The following is a 12,827-nucleotide window of genomic DNA, read 5'->3' on the forward strand; positions in this document are numbered from 1 at the left end:
ATGTGAGGGTTTAGGCATTGAAGGGAGGGATTTTACCTCTTTGCATCCACTCCTTTTGACAGCTGAAAGGTGCCTGTGTGGCACGAGGGACTGCCTGGATCCCCGTGGCCTCCTCCAGTCCCGGCCCCCAGCGTCGACCTCTTCACTCGCCCCCTCCACCTCCCTTCGGCAGCTCTTCTCCCAGGTTTGGGGAGGCTCCAGCGCCGCTTTCCTTGCGAGGTGGAAAGATAGCTCCTTTAATCTCACCCCTAACCCCATGACCTTCCTCCCTTAAGGAGCTTTTCCCCTTCATGTCACTGCTTTTTAAAGCCTCCTTTACAAATAAAAGCAATTTCCTTTTGGAACTGTAGCTATGACATGGGGAGATGCGCCTTTTTTTTTTGGACAATAAAGGGGTAAGAATGGGGGGCCAGCTTCTTTTTGGTGTTTGTATTCGGCAAGGTCTGTTTGTTTTGATACTTTACATAAGACTGTAAACACCAGGCGAGTTAAAAGCTTTAATTAAAAAAAAGGTGGTGAGCTGGGGAGGGGAGGAAAAAAGCGGGGAAAAGCCTTTCAATTTACACAGTGACTTAGAGAAGCAGCCCCAGACAGACAAGATAAATACAGCCCGGGAATCGAAGAAAACTAGAGGACAAAAAAATAAAGAATATGACGGCATCAACCTACAAAACGCAGCAGCTCAGCGCTGTGGCACCACGCACTCCCGCAGCCCACCCAGCCCGGAACCCCAGCGATGGGCTGGAGCGGCCCTCGCTCGCCCCTGTTTGCAGGGGAGGCAAGGCAGGTGACAGCCTTGTCGCCCCACACCCCGGCTTTGAAGTTCCTGGGTGGGACATTTTCCTGTTCTCACGGGCAGGTCCTCGGTGGCGCCCGCCTTGGCACCCGGGCGGCAGCGGAGCAGCGCCGGGCGCGGGGGTTTGGGCGCCGGGCTGCGCTCCCGGAGCCGCTGCTCCCGTCGGGAACAGCTCTCGGGATGCCCGAGATGGATGTCCCGCCACCCCCTCGGGCTGAGGGGAGCTGCGGGGACAGACCGGTGAGGGGAACCTGCGGCGGGTCCGGGCCCGCTGCTGCCCGGCCACACCCGACAGAACCGCGGTCCGGAACAGCCACCGGGACCGGCGGCAGCCAGGGGCACTGCGGGGAAGGAAGGGGAAAAGGAAAAGGAAAAGGAAAAGGAAAAGGAAAAGGAAAAGGAAAAGGAAAAGGAAAAGGAAAAGGAAAAGGAAAAGGAAAAGGAAAAGGAAAAGGAAAAGGAAAAGGAAAAGGAAAAGGAAAAGGAAAAGGAAAAGGAAAAGGAAAAGGAAAAGGAAAAGGGGAAAGAAGGGAGGGAGGAAGGGAAAAAGGGAGGAAGGGAGGGAGGGAGGAAGGGAAAAAGGGAGGTAGGGAAAAAGGGAGGAAGGGAGGAAGGGAGGAAGGGAGGAAGGAAGGAAGGAAGGAAGGAAGGAAGGAAGGAAGGAAGGAAGGAAGGAAGGAAGGAAGGAAGGAAGGAAGGAAGGAAGGAAGGAAGGGAGGGTGGGAGGAAGGGAGGAAAGGAGGAAAGGAGAGGAAAGAAGGAAAGAAGGAAAGAAGGAAAGAAGGAAAGAAGGAAAGAAGGAAAGAAGGAAAGAAGGAAAGAAGGAAAGAAGGAAAGAAGGAAGGGTTCCCATCCCAGACCATGCCAGCCCTCCCCAGCCTTGTTTCCCCGCAGAGAATGGGTACTGCGGGCATGCGGCAGAGAACTCTCCCCACCCGGACCCCTGGCCCAGCCTCCCCTGCTGAATTCCCTCTTTTCCGTGCCGTCTTCCAGGCCCGGCGGCCGCGGAGGGGCACACGGAGGGTCTCGGGGTCCCACAGCGGGCGGGTGGGGCGGGGAAGCTGCGAAGGACGAGGAAGGACGGGGCTCGGGGCGCTCAGATCTCCCGCGGAACTTTCCGCAGAGCAGGGAGAGGCGAGAACGAGCATCCTCCCGTCCGTCCTGCAGTACTCCTGCCCGGCTGACAGGGACACCCCACTGAGAACTGTAGTTTTGTTTGTTGCTTGTTAAAAGAAAAGGCAGTTTCTTGTTCGTATTTTGTGTTCTGGGGTTGGGGTGTTTTTTGGTTTTTGTTTGCTTGGGTCTGCGGGTTTTGTTTTGCCTTGTTTTGTTTTCCTGAGGAAATGCAGTGTGTGTGCAGCGTGTCCGGGCCATGCCCCCGTCTCTGCGTGCAGCCCCTCGCCCATCCCCGTCCCTCGAGAGGAGAAGGGGGCGCCCATGGCGGGGGGCCAGACCAGGGTAAGGGGCACCTTTACCGGGAGGAGCCGAACTGCCCCACAGCCCGGCCCTGCACAGCCCTGCCCGTCTCTTGGGCGGGGGCGGCTGTCGTGGACCCCCACCTCCTTCCTCCTGGGGCACCATCACCACGACCCCCATCCCGGGATTGCCGGCAAGCCTCGGGCAGTGAAGGACGGGGAAGGTTCAGGGAGCTCGGTCCTGCTGAGGAGGGCAGGGATTCCCCCAAACCTCTCTCGGAGCTTGCCCGACCGCGGAGCCTCGGCGGTGCGGTGTGAGCGCGGCTGGGCTCCCGCTCCGCAACAGCTGGAAAATAGCCTTCGAGAGACCATAAAAGTTGATTATCCGGTGAGGAGCTGGAGTGGAAATTACCTAGTTAATTAGAGCGCTGGCTTTATTCTGCCTGTGAGTAAATGCCGAGGTGTAAATCCAAGGGAATTTAGGGGAATTATCTGCCCATGTGGAAAGTGCAGGAGCAGCTCCAGCATCTCGCCCCAGCCCCTGCTAATGCTGGGGTCGGTGTAGAGTTGCTGAACTTTACCGTCACAACAGCTCCTGTTGTGTCTGCACGGATTAACTCCTCCGAGTCACGGGAGAAGCGGGGAAACGTTCCTCAGTCGCGACATCCGCGATTGTGCACACTTGTGTAGGCGCTGGTACCTAGCGGGTGTGTGTAAAACGGGCGGACGCATCATCTTGTTAAGATTAAATAAAAATGGTTTCATGGAAATAATTTTGTACTTCTTTGAAGCTTTTCTGCATCCACAGCTACAGATGGGGAAGAGAACGCCGATCCCGGCCGTCGCCCCGCGGATCCGCTCCGGGAGAGGCGCCGGATGCTATTGCAGCCGGGGACCGTGAGCCCTGCCCGGGACAGAACCACAGCCAGAGCCCGAGCATCCCCCGGCGGGGACCGACGGACCGGGTCGGGCTGCACCGGCCACGTCCCACCCAGCTGCTGGGGGCAGAAACTGGGGCCGTGTTTCTGTTCTTTCAAAGGTGCTGTGGGTGTAACTCAAAGATACAGGCGGAAGGTTTAGCTCCCAGCTTTATTTTTTATTTTCTTTTGTTTTTCTCCCCCTTTTTAAAACAAGGGCTCACCAACTATTTCTTTGCACAGGCCAAAAACTTTCCCGCAGAGACAGATAGTTTCACCCCCGGTTATGCTTCGGGCTGGTGTGTTTTTAAAGAACGGCTCGGCAAAACAAAGTCCAGGCACTCCGGGAAGGGAACCGACACCCAGTGTCACTCAGCATCCGACGGGGCCTCGCTGGCTCGGGTAAGCGGACCAGAGCTCCGCCGCAGAGGGCTGTGGGGGTCCAGCCACGCAACAGCGAACATTGCCTTCACCCTGGGAAACCGAAAGTGTTTTCTCTTTTCCTTCTTCCTTTCCTTTCCTTTCCTTTCCTTTCCTTTCCTTTCCTTTCCTTTCCTTTCCTTTCCTTTCCTTTCCTTTCCTTTCCTTTCCTTTCCTTTCCTTTCCTTTCCTTTCCTTTCCTTTCCTTTCTTTCCTTTCCTTTCCTTTCCTTTCCTTTCCTTTCCTTTCCTTTCCTTTCCTTTCCTTTCCTTTCCTTTCCTTTCCTTTCCTTTCCTTTCCTTTCCTTTCCTTTCCTTTCCTTTCCTTTCCTTTCCTTTCCTTTCCTTTCCTTTCCTTTCCTTTCCTTTCCTTTCCCTCCCATTCTCTTCTCTTCTCTTCTCTTCTCTTCTCTTCTCTTCTCTTCTCTTCTCTTCTCTTCTCTTCTCTTCTCTTCTCTTCTCTTCTCTTCTCTTCTCTTCTCTTCTCTTCTCTTCTCTTCTCTTCTCTTCTCTTCTCTTCTCTTCTCTTCTCTTCTCTTCTCCCTTCTTTCTCTCTCTGATCACCATAATATTGTGCTCTGGGCTGTTGTTTACCCTTACTTTCTACCTAACTTTGACAAAATTGGAGGTTTTTATTGTTGCTGTTTGACAGTTTTCGATTGGGCCCGGGAAGGCTGTCCCCAGTCCCAGCGGGCGGGCGGGAGGGGAGGGGGCTGCTCCTCGTGGGCAGGGGCAGGGCAAGAAGAGGGGCCGGGGGAGGCAGGGGAAGGACGGGGCAGAGAGAGGACAGGGCCAGGGGCAGGGCGAGCCAGGGACAGGGCCGGGCCAGGGGCAGGGCGAGCCGGGGGCCGGCACTCCCACCCCACCCGCGCACCCTCCCTCCCGTGGGAAGGGGAGGCGGTGGGGGGTGGCTGCTCCCCGTCACTCCTTGCTGCGAACGGCAGCCGTGACCGAGCGCTACTTTTCCGAGTCGAGGCTCCGACATTCACCCTCATCCGTTCCCTCTCGAGCATCCTCCGTGCCCCGCACCGGTGCCCTCGTCCGTCCCGCGGGGAGCCCCGTCTCGGGCCGGGCCGGGGAGGCAGCAGCGGGCTCTGCCCTCGCCACGAGCAGCTCATGAAATTTTCATGATCTTGCACGAAAGTGGAAGCCAGGGTTTCCAGCCCGTCTCTTTGCCCCCGTTGATGGGAAAGTATTCCCGCTTGAAGTGGATGGATGGGCGATGCCCGTCCCACCGCAGGCTGCGGGGTGGGACCCCGGCGGCCGCGAAGCGCCCTTCATCCTGCCTGGCATGGGGGGAATTGGGAAAATCCGGAGGTTCCGTGGCTTTCATTCTTGTGTCGGCGGTGCAGTGAGAACCCGGCGGCACTGGGGAAATGCGGCCGTGCTGGCTGAGCTCTTCCGGCCCGCCGGCTCCAGGAAAGCCTGGATAGGGCTAGGCGGGGGTTGCTGCTGGTTTTCCCCTTCCAAAATTGGTGCGAGAACCCAGGGAAGGCCGGGCAGCGCCGGGCACACCGCCTGCGGCACGGCCAGGCTGGCAAAGGAGCAGCGACCTCTCCCCTCTCCTCCATCCTCCGCCAGCAGCTCCAACGCTCTGGCAAAGCTGCCTCAAAGGCTTCGCTTGGAAAAAAAAAGCGGTGCCGAGTGTGAGCGGGAGGCACAAGGGGGTCACGGCGATGTGCCCAGGCTGTGCCCACGGGGTCGCTGCCAGACCTCCCCCGGCGGCACGGGAAGGGACTGGCTGGAAATGGGGGAATGAATCGCTGTAAACCCGGCGAAATTTGGTGCATGCCTGCGTTTTGCAAGCAATCCTTCCACGCTGGGAGAACGGGAGGTGCAGCACCTCCCTTAGCTTCCACTATTGCCCTGGGCATTTTGGCTTCCCAGCACCTCGGGGTTTGTTATTTTGTTTTGGTTTCCTTTCTCCCGAGTGTGGGGAAAAGCTGGAAGGAGGGTTTGCTCGGAGGAGCGGCACAAACAGCCCAGGAGCCTGCCCGCAGCCCGGCCCCGGCCGCGGAGCCTGCCCGCTGCCCGCCGGCGGGCGGGGGTCGGCCGCAGTCTGCCTCCCTCCTTCCCCGTGCCGAGCTCCCGGGCTGTCCTCCCTTTTCTAAAGTTCTCAGTGCCAAAAGCGCCGAGCAAAGGGCAGGGTTTGCTGCACCCTCACACTCACTTTTTTGAAGGAAGGAAACCAAATAAAATTTTTAAAGAGTGACAGCATGGAATGAGCCTCGTTGAAACTACGCGGAGGGCGTAAGGAAAAGAAATATTGCTGGTGTGCGGAGAGGTGACATTTGCAGGCACTAGGTCTGCGAGGGGAGGCTGAAGCAAAGAAGGAAACGAAGCCAAACTCCCATTGTCAAGCCACCTCTCCCGGTGACCCACAGTGGTTCCCGAGGAAAAGCCCCCGCACGCTGCGATGCCGCTTGCGAGGCGACTGCAGACCGGCGAGCAATAGTGCTGCTGGGGAATGTTTCTACAGAGATTGAGCTCCCAGATAAAAATAACCTTGGGAAAAAAAAAAAAAAAAAATAGACCGTTCAGATTTCTTCGGTTCGGTATCAGATCACTCCTTCACCCCTCGCCGCCCCCCCGCTGCCTCTGCATACCTGAGGTGCTGGATTATTGTCAGAGGACAGGCAGATGCAGTAATTGTTTTGTACAGCTTTGTTGATCTCCTACTTCGGAGTTTACCTCAGGAATTCTCCTCCCTGTCCTACGTACGGTAGAAATGTCCCCGCGAAGGAGCGGGATAACGAATGGGAAGGTTAACGCTGTACCGGCAGCGAGCGGGCAGGTAACGAGGGGTTCAAGGAGGTTTAAAGTTTTTATCGGTAACTTGGGTCCGCCCGGGAGCGAAATATTTGAAGTGCAGCACCTTGAACACGTTTAATTATGGGGTAGTAGTAGAGCGAGAGCTTCCAAGTAATTAGAAAATATTTCTTGGGAGACAGGCTAATCGCTTTTCATGGGGCTCTTGAAGAAATTAACCTCTGGGTGCTTGTTTGAGCAAAACAACTTTGGATCAGCCACTGCTGGTCTTCTCTGGTGAACCCAACCCGCTGCGAAATACAAAGAAAATAGGGAGATGAATTTAAAATTAAATACAAATGAAAGAATAAAGGAAAAGAAAACGGGAAAGAAAAAAGGATAAGAAAAAGGAAAGCAAAAAAACGGAAAGAAGGAGGAAAGAAAAAGGAAAATAAGAAGAGGAGAGGAAAGGCTCACTGTCCCTTTCCTTCAAGGTGGCGAGCGATGCGTGTCACCGCAGGGAAGCCACCTCCAAACAAAAACGTCACTTAGGGGAGAGCCGGCGGTCGGGGTGCGGCGGACACTGGGGCCGAGGCAGCACCTCCCGACCCGGCTCGGCCCTCGGCGGGGTCGCGCCGCTCCTCGGTGCGCGCCCCGTCGGGGCGGGGGCACCGGGCACCGTGCGGGGCCCGGACAGGATCTCGGGTCGGCCGCGGGGACAGGACGCGGCCCCGCCTTGTCGCTCCCCTCTCCTGCTCCCCGCGCAGGATCCGAGCCCCGCAACCTGTTCAGCTCCCCTAACCCTTCCTCCATCCAGTCGCACCTTGCTCCCTAATTTTTTTCCGGGGTATTTCTCCCTAAAGACAAGCAAAGCAGCTGCGGCAGCTTTCCCGTCCTAAGGAGGCAAGGGCTTTTGCGGGGTCCGAAGGGTGACGGGCCGGCGTTTTGGGGGGGCAGCGCGGCACCGCGACGCGGTTTGGGGAGAGGTCAGGGCAGATCAAAAGCTCCTGTCCGGCTGCGGGAAGGACGAGTCAATTACGGGCGAACCGCGCTGCGGGGAGGGGACGCAACCCCCGAGCAGCCCGCGGGCACCGGGCCGGGCCTGTTCCTCCCCCCCCCGACCCCTTTGTATCGCCGCCGCTCGCTTAATATTATTTATGCGTTTCTGCAAGGAATTGTGGGATGCCGGCCCCCTCCCCGGTAAACACGGGGACGATGAAAGCCCCGGTAACTCATGGCCGCTGCGGGGTGGGGGGCACCGCGGGCGGGGGCGGCGGTGCGCGCCCCGCGGCGAGGCACCCGCGGCCGCCCCCGCGCATCCCGCGGCGGCCGGGCCGGGCCGGGCCGGGCCGGGCCCGTCCGGGGGAGGGGCGCGGGCGCTGTCACTTACCGGGGCGCCCCGCACCACGTGTGCGCTCGCCCGGGCTGCCATTGGCCCGAGGCACGTGTCGGAGCGCCCGGGCCCGCGACGTCAGCGGCGGGGGCCCCGTTAAAACCTAAAGGACAACAACCCGAGTGGAAGTGCCCGGGCGCGGCGGCGGCGGCCGCCGGGGCGTAGCGCGGCGCAGGGCGGGCGGCAGGGCAGGGCGGGACGCGCCCCCCAGCCGCGGCGGCCCCGCATGTGCGGGCGCGGGGCGGCGCGGGGCGGCGCGGGGCGAGGCGCTGCCGGCCGGAGCCCCGCGGGGCGCCCCTCACCGCCCTGCCCTCCGCGGGACACCGGCTGCTGAGAGCCCGCCTACACCCCGCCCCGACACCGGCGCTTCGTTTTTGCTCTTGCACCCCCCACCCCCCTCCTCCGCTCCACAATTATTATTATTTTTATTATCGCTAATTTTTCCTCCGCGGATGAGGCGCGGCGGCGGCGGCGGCGGCCGGGGCAGCAGGCGGCAGCGCGCCGCGGGACCGAGCGGCTGAGCGGCGGCGGGAGAGGCGGCGAGCGGCGGCGGGAGGACCGGAGCCCCTGTGTTTTTATTTTTTATCAAAGTTGGAAGTGGTGCAGGCTCGGCTGCTGGCTTGCGGGTCTCCCTGCATTTGTCTCTTAATATTTTTTTTTATTTACTCTTAATTTTTTAAATTTTTCCCTTTTTTTTTTTTTCAAACTCTGGATTTTGAATGCCGGGCGAAGCCAGGAGAAACGAAAGCAAATAGACACCTGTGTGTGCGTGTATATATATATATATATAAATATATATATTAAAAAATTAAAATAAAGAACAACCGACTGCAGCAGCAACAACAGACAGCGCTCGGCAGCGCCCGGTCGGCGGCGGGCGGGCAGCGGAGCCGTCGGCGGGGCGGCCGCGCAGCATGGAGGAGGGCGGCCGGAGCCCCCGGGAGGAGGCGGCCGAGCCGCAGGAGTCCGGCGGCGACGCGGAGCCCGGCGGCGGCGGGCGGCGGGGGCTGCTGCTCCCCCCCGGTGACCCCCCGCACCCCCACCCGCACCCGCACCGCATCACCAACTTCTTCATCGACAACATCCTGCGGCCCGAGTTCGGGCGGAGGAAGGAGGCGGGCGGCCCCGACGGAGAGCCCCGGCGGCCCGGCGCGGAGAGCCGCCGCAGCCCCGCCGCGGCGCCGGCCCCCGGGGCTCCGCTGCCCGGCGGCGGGGCGGGCTCGCCGGGCCGGGGGGAGGGCGGCCCCGCCGGGCTGGCCCTGCACGGCGCCGCCAAGAAGGGGGGGGACCCCGCGGCGCTGGAGGCGGCCCTGAAGGCGCGGGGGCTGAGCGGCGGCGACCTGTCGGTGAGCTCGGACTCGGATAGCTCCCAGGCCAGCTCCAACGCCGGGAACCAGCCCATGCTGTGGCCCGCCTGGGTGTACTGCACGCGGTACTCGGACCGGCCCTCCTCAGGTAAGCGCTGCCCCGCCGCAGCCCCGCTCCCCACGGCGCTGCCCGTTCTCTGGGCTCCCGGGCCGCCGCCGCCCGCCCGCGAGGCCGGGAAGCGGCGTGCCAAAACCTCCGCTCCCCTTTCCCTCTCCGTCTTCTTCTGGTTATTTTTTTTTTCCTGTCTGGGTTTTGCTTTTTGGTTTTTTGTGGGTTTTTTTTATTTTTGGGGGGTTTTGTTTTGTTGTTGTTTTGTGTTGGTTTTTTTTTGTTGTTGTTGTTGGTTTTTTTTTGGCGGATGGGCGAGTTGCTCAAAACGGCCTGAAACCGCTCGAAGATGCAGGGTCGGCTGGGGGTGCGCGGAGCCGCAGGGACGAGGAGGGAACGAGGGTCCCTCCCTCTGTCCCCGCCGCCGCGGCGGAGCTGAGGCCGCCTGGGCTCGGGGCATTTCCCACCAACTGACGAGTTTTATGAAAGAGGGAGGAAAAAACCAACTGTCTTCGGGCTCCCCGCTCATCCTCCCGGCGAGCTCTCCTTTTCCCTGCCGGGAAACCCCCCCTGCGCTGGGTTTTGGAAAGGGGAGGTGGCATTTCTGCAGGCCTCGCCTTGTTTTGATTAGTCTTTTTGGCCAAAAGCAAGCCGCGATCGCTTATTTCTCTAAAAGAGGCCTCCGAGCTGCCGCCGTGTCTTTTCTTTCTTTTAATTTCCCCCCATATGCTGTAGGTCAGCTCTGTGGGGGCCGGGGACATTTCCAAGAGCCGGGAAACTTATTTAGCAGAGTCCGTCCCTTGGCAAGGGTTTTGGCAGAACGTTCTGAAATTATCTTTAAAAAATTTAAATTTTTTTTTAAAAAATTAAAAAATAACAAGCAGGGGGTAAAATGTCCTTTCGCTACCGCTGGGACAGGAGGGCTGGCTCCGGCAGATCGGTAAAACCCCGGTTAAAAACAAGTAGAAAACACTGGAGGAAGGCATGGAAAACATCAAGCAGGAAATCTTGTCCCGGGGAAAAGAAAAAAAAAAAAGGGTCTTTTTCTTACAAAAGCGGCGAGGTAGGATTTTCACCCGGGAGTCGGCTAGCTGAGGAAGGGATCGTAAAACGAGATGAAAATTAGTTCGTAATATCTGAAAACAAACTCTTACTCAGAGGTAATATTCCGAGCTGAATTGGAATTTACTCCATTGTTCTCCAGTGCTGTCCTTTGTTAATATTTAATTAACATACATCCTCACAATGGCTCGGCCCGGGCAGAAAAGGCTCCTTGTGCTGCCGAGAATAATATTCCCGAGAATAATCCCGGCGATTCGGATCGGGCCGTGCAGCGCCATATGGGCACTGCAGAGGAGAGGCGGAATGCTGCTGGCCGAGTAAACTGCAGGAGGATTGCCATTATAATTTTTACCGCGACTCACAAAAAAAAAAAAAAAAAAAAAAAAAAAAAGTATAAAAGTATAGAGGTTTTCTTAACAAAAAATCTGTTCAGGGTATAAAATTTAGCTCCGTGCCTCTGCCCCCGGTGCAAGCTTTCCTCGCCGGGCATTCCCGGGACACAGAGGCTCGGTCACTGCGTTTCTGGCTGGGAGAAGAGGGCCGGGGGAGCGGAGGGGGGGCCAGCCGGGCAGCGAGCGGGGCGCGGGGGCTGCGGGGGGCTGCGGCTGCCGTTCCGCCGCCTCCCGAGCATCCCTGGCAGCCGAGGCACCAAGCGGGGACCCTTCCCTCCGAGGGGGTGCTGCTGCCGGAGCGGGGTGCCCCCCAGGCGGGAGCTGTGCCCGCAGCAGAGCGTGGCGGGGTCGGTGCTTCTCCTCCTCTCTCCCGGCCGTAGGTCCCCGCTCCCGCAAACCAAAGAAGAAGAACCCCAACAAGGAGGACAAGCGGCCTCGCACCGCCTTCACCGCCGAGCAGCTGCAGAGACTCAAGGCCGAGTTCCAGACGAACCGGTACCTGACGGAGCAGCGGCGGCAGAGCCTGGCCCAGGAGCTGGGGCTCAACGAGTCCCAGATCAAAATCTGGTTCCAGAACAAGCGAGCCAAGATCAAGAAGGCGACGGGCAGTAAGAACTCCCTGGCAGTGCACCTCATGGCCCAGGGGCTCTACAACCACTCCACCACGGCGAAAGACGGCAAGTCGGACAGTGAATAGCCAAGGGAAAGGGGGGGTGGGAGGGAAGCGAGGGAGGGAGGGGGGAGGCAGGGATGGGGGGGCCGTTTGCAGTCAAAGTTTATACAATGCAATAATTTAATTAAAAAAAAAATAAAAAGAAACATAAGGGCCAGTGTATAAAGATTATACCAGCATTAATAGTGAAAATATTGTGTATTAGATATAATTCTGCAATATTCTATGTATATATAATTTACAGGTAAGGTGGTGTAAAAATCCAAGATATCTGATTATAAAGTATTTTTTTTTTTTTTGGTTAGTTTTGGTTTTTGGTTTTGGGGGTTTGGGCTTGTTGTTTGGTTTCGTTGGTTTTTTTGATTTTTTTTTTTTTTTTGGTTGTATGAAGTTTTAGATGCTATCTTTAAGATTTTTTTTAAAGCTTAAGTTAATTTTTTTATAGACTTAAGCGCAGTTTTAATGGACATTGGACGCTGTTTTTTGAAATTCAAAAAAAAAAATTAAAAACAACTTTTGCTGAAGTCCAAAGATTTTTATTGCTGCATTTCACACGACTGTGAACCGAATAAATAGTTCTCCTATTTGTTCTATGAGTTTTAACTTTTTTTTTCCACCCCACCCCTAACCTTTTCTTTTTTTTTTTTTTCCCCCTTTTTTTCTTCTTTTTTGGGTGGTTTTTGGTTGATTTTTTTTCCTTGGGGGGGGTGTAGTGTTTTTGTATTTTTTTTTTTTTTTTGGAGTTGGGCTGTCTGGGGCTGATTTTGGGGATAGACGAGGAGAATTTAATTTTCAAAGAAAGAAAAGATATAAGTAACGTTAGGGAAACAAATCTCAAAGCACCGTCTCGAAACATGCCCGGGGTCCTTTCCTAAGCCTCTGCTCCTTCATCACCGCCAACGAGAGCCACGGGCGCCCGTGGATGCGGAATGCAGGCGTGGATGCTGGGCAGAGATGGGGTTAGCACCCCCCTTCCAACTTATTGGGATAACTTCGGGAACCCCATCTCCGAAAAGCGGGAGCCTCTCCGGGATGCTGCTCCCTCACGGCCCCGCTGTCCCTCCGCGGAGGACAACCGAGGGATGGGGACCCGGCTCCGCTCCGGCATCACCTCCCCGAAACATTTGGGAGCGTTTTAGCCCCCCTTTCCTCCCCCAAAAAAATCCCATTTTTTAGTTGTACCTTCCTCTCCGCAGCGCGGTCCCCGCTAGCGCGACGCTCCGTGGCAGCGTGCGGGTGGGTGCCGCAGCCCACACCCCCATTCCTCACGCAGACACCTCCCTAAAATCGGAGTTTTTGGGGGGTTCGAGGCGCTGTGCTGCGTTGAACCCCGTTTGTCCCGGAGGGGGATTTGTCCCGCGTGGGCCTGGGTGTGCGTGGGCGGCTGCTCAGGAACGGATTCTCCTGCGACGCTGTTTGGGGGGGGGGGGGGGGGGGGAACTTCTCGCTTTGCCTTAAAACCTCTTTATTTTGCAGCTCTAATAGGTACACACTGTACATAGTAGTATAAAATTTAAAAAAGGAAAAAAAAAGGGGGAAAAAAGGAAGGAAAGAATCCAGCTATAAAATAAAAACTGTAATTTTAAATTCTGTGAA

General features: G+C 57.2%; 1 protein-coding gene across 1 annotated transcript; it reads left to right on the forward strand.

Moving 5' to 3' along the window:
- The first annotated feature begins 2,801 nt into the window (after positions 1-2,801).
- EN2 (engrailed homeobox 2) lies at positions 2,802-11,827 on the forward strand. The gene is made up of 3 exons (XM_077789297.2): positions 2,802-3,530; positions 8,421-9,143; positions 10,939-11,827. Exons 2-3 carry the CDS (start codon positions 8,603-8,605, stop codon positions 11,253-11,255), a joined length of 858 nt encoding a protein of 285 aa, XP_077645423.1. The 5' UTR covers positions 2,802-3,530; positions 8,421-8,602; the 3' UTR covers positions 11,256-11,827.
- The last annotated feature ends 1,000 nt before the right edge of the window (positions 11,828-12,827 follow it).

The sequence above is a fragment of the Lonchura striata genome, chromosome 2 (genome assembly GCF_050655825.1).
Source record: "Lonchura striata isolate lonStrDom1 chromosome 2, ASM5065582v1, whole genome shotgun sequence".
Lineage (NCBI taxonomy): Eukaryota > Metazoa > Chordata > Aves > Passeriformes > Estrildidae > Lonchura > Lonchura striata.

Excerpts from the sequence above, each read along its gene's own strand:
- EN2 (XM_077789297.2), top strand. The coding sequence starts at position 8,603 with ATGGAGGAGGGCGGCCGGAGCCCCCGGGAGGAGGCGGCCGAGCCGCAG. Across the intron at positions 9,144-10,938 it reads CTCGGACCGGCCCTCCTCAG|GTCCCCGCTCCCGCAAACCA; the intron begins GTAAGCGCTGCC and ends TCCCGGCCGTAG.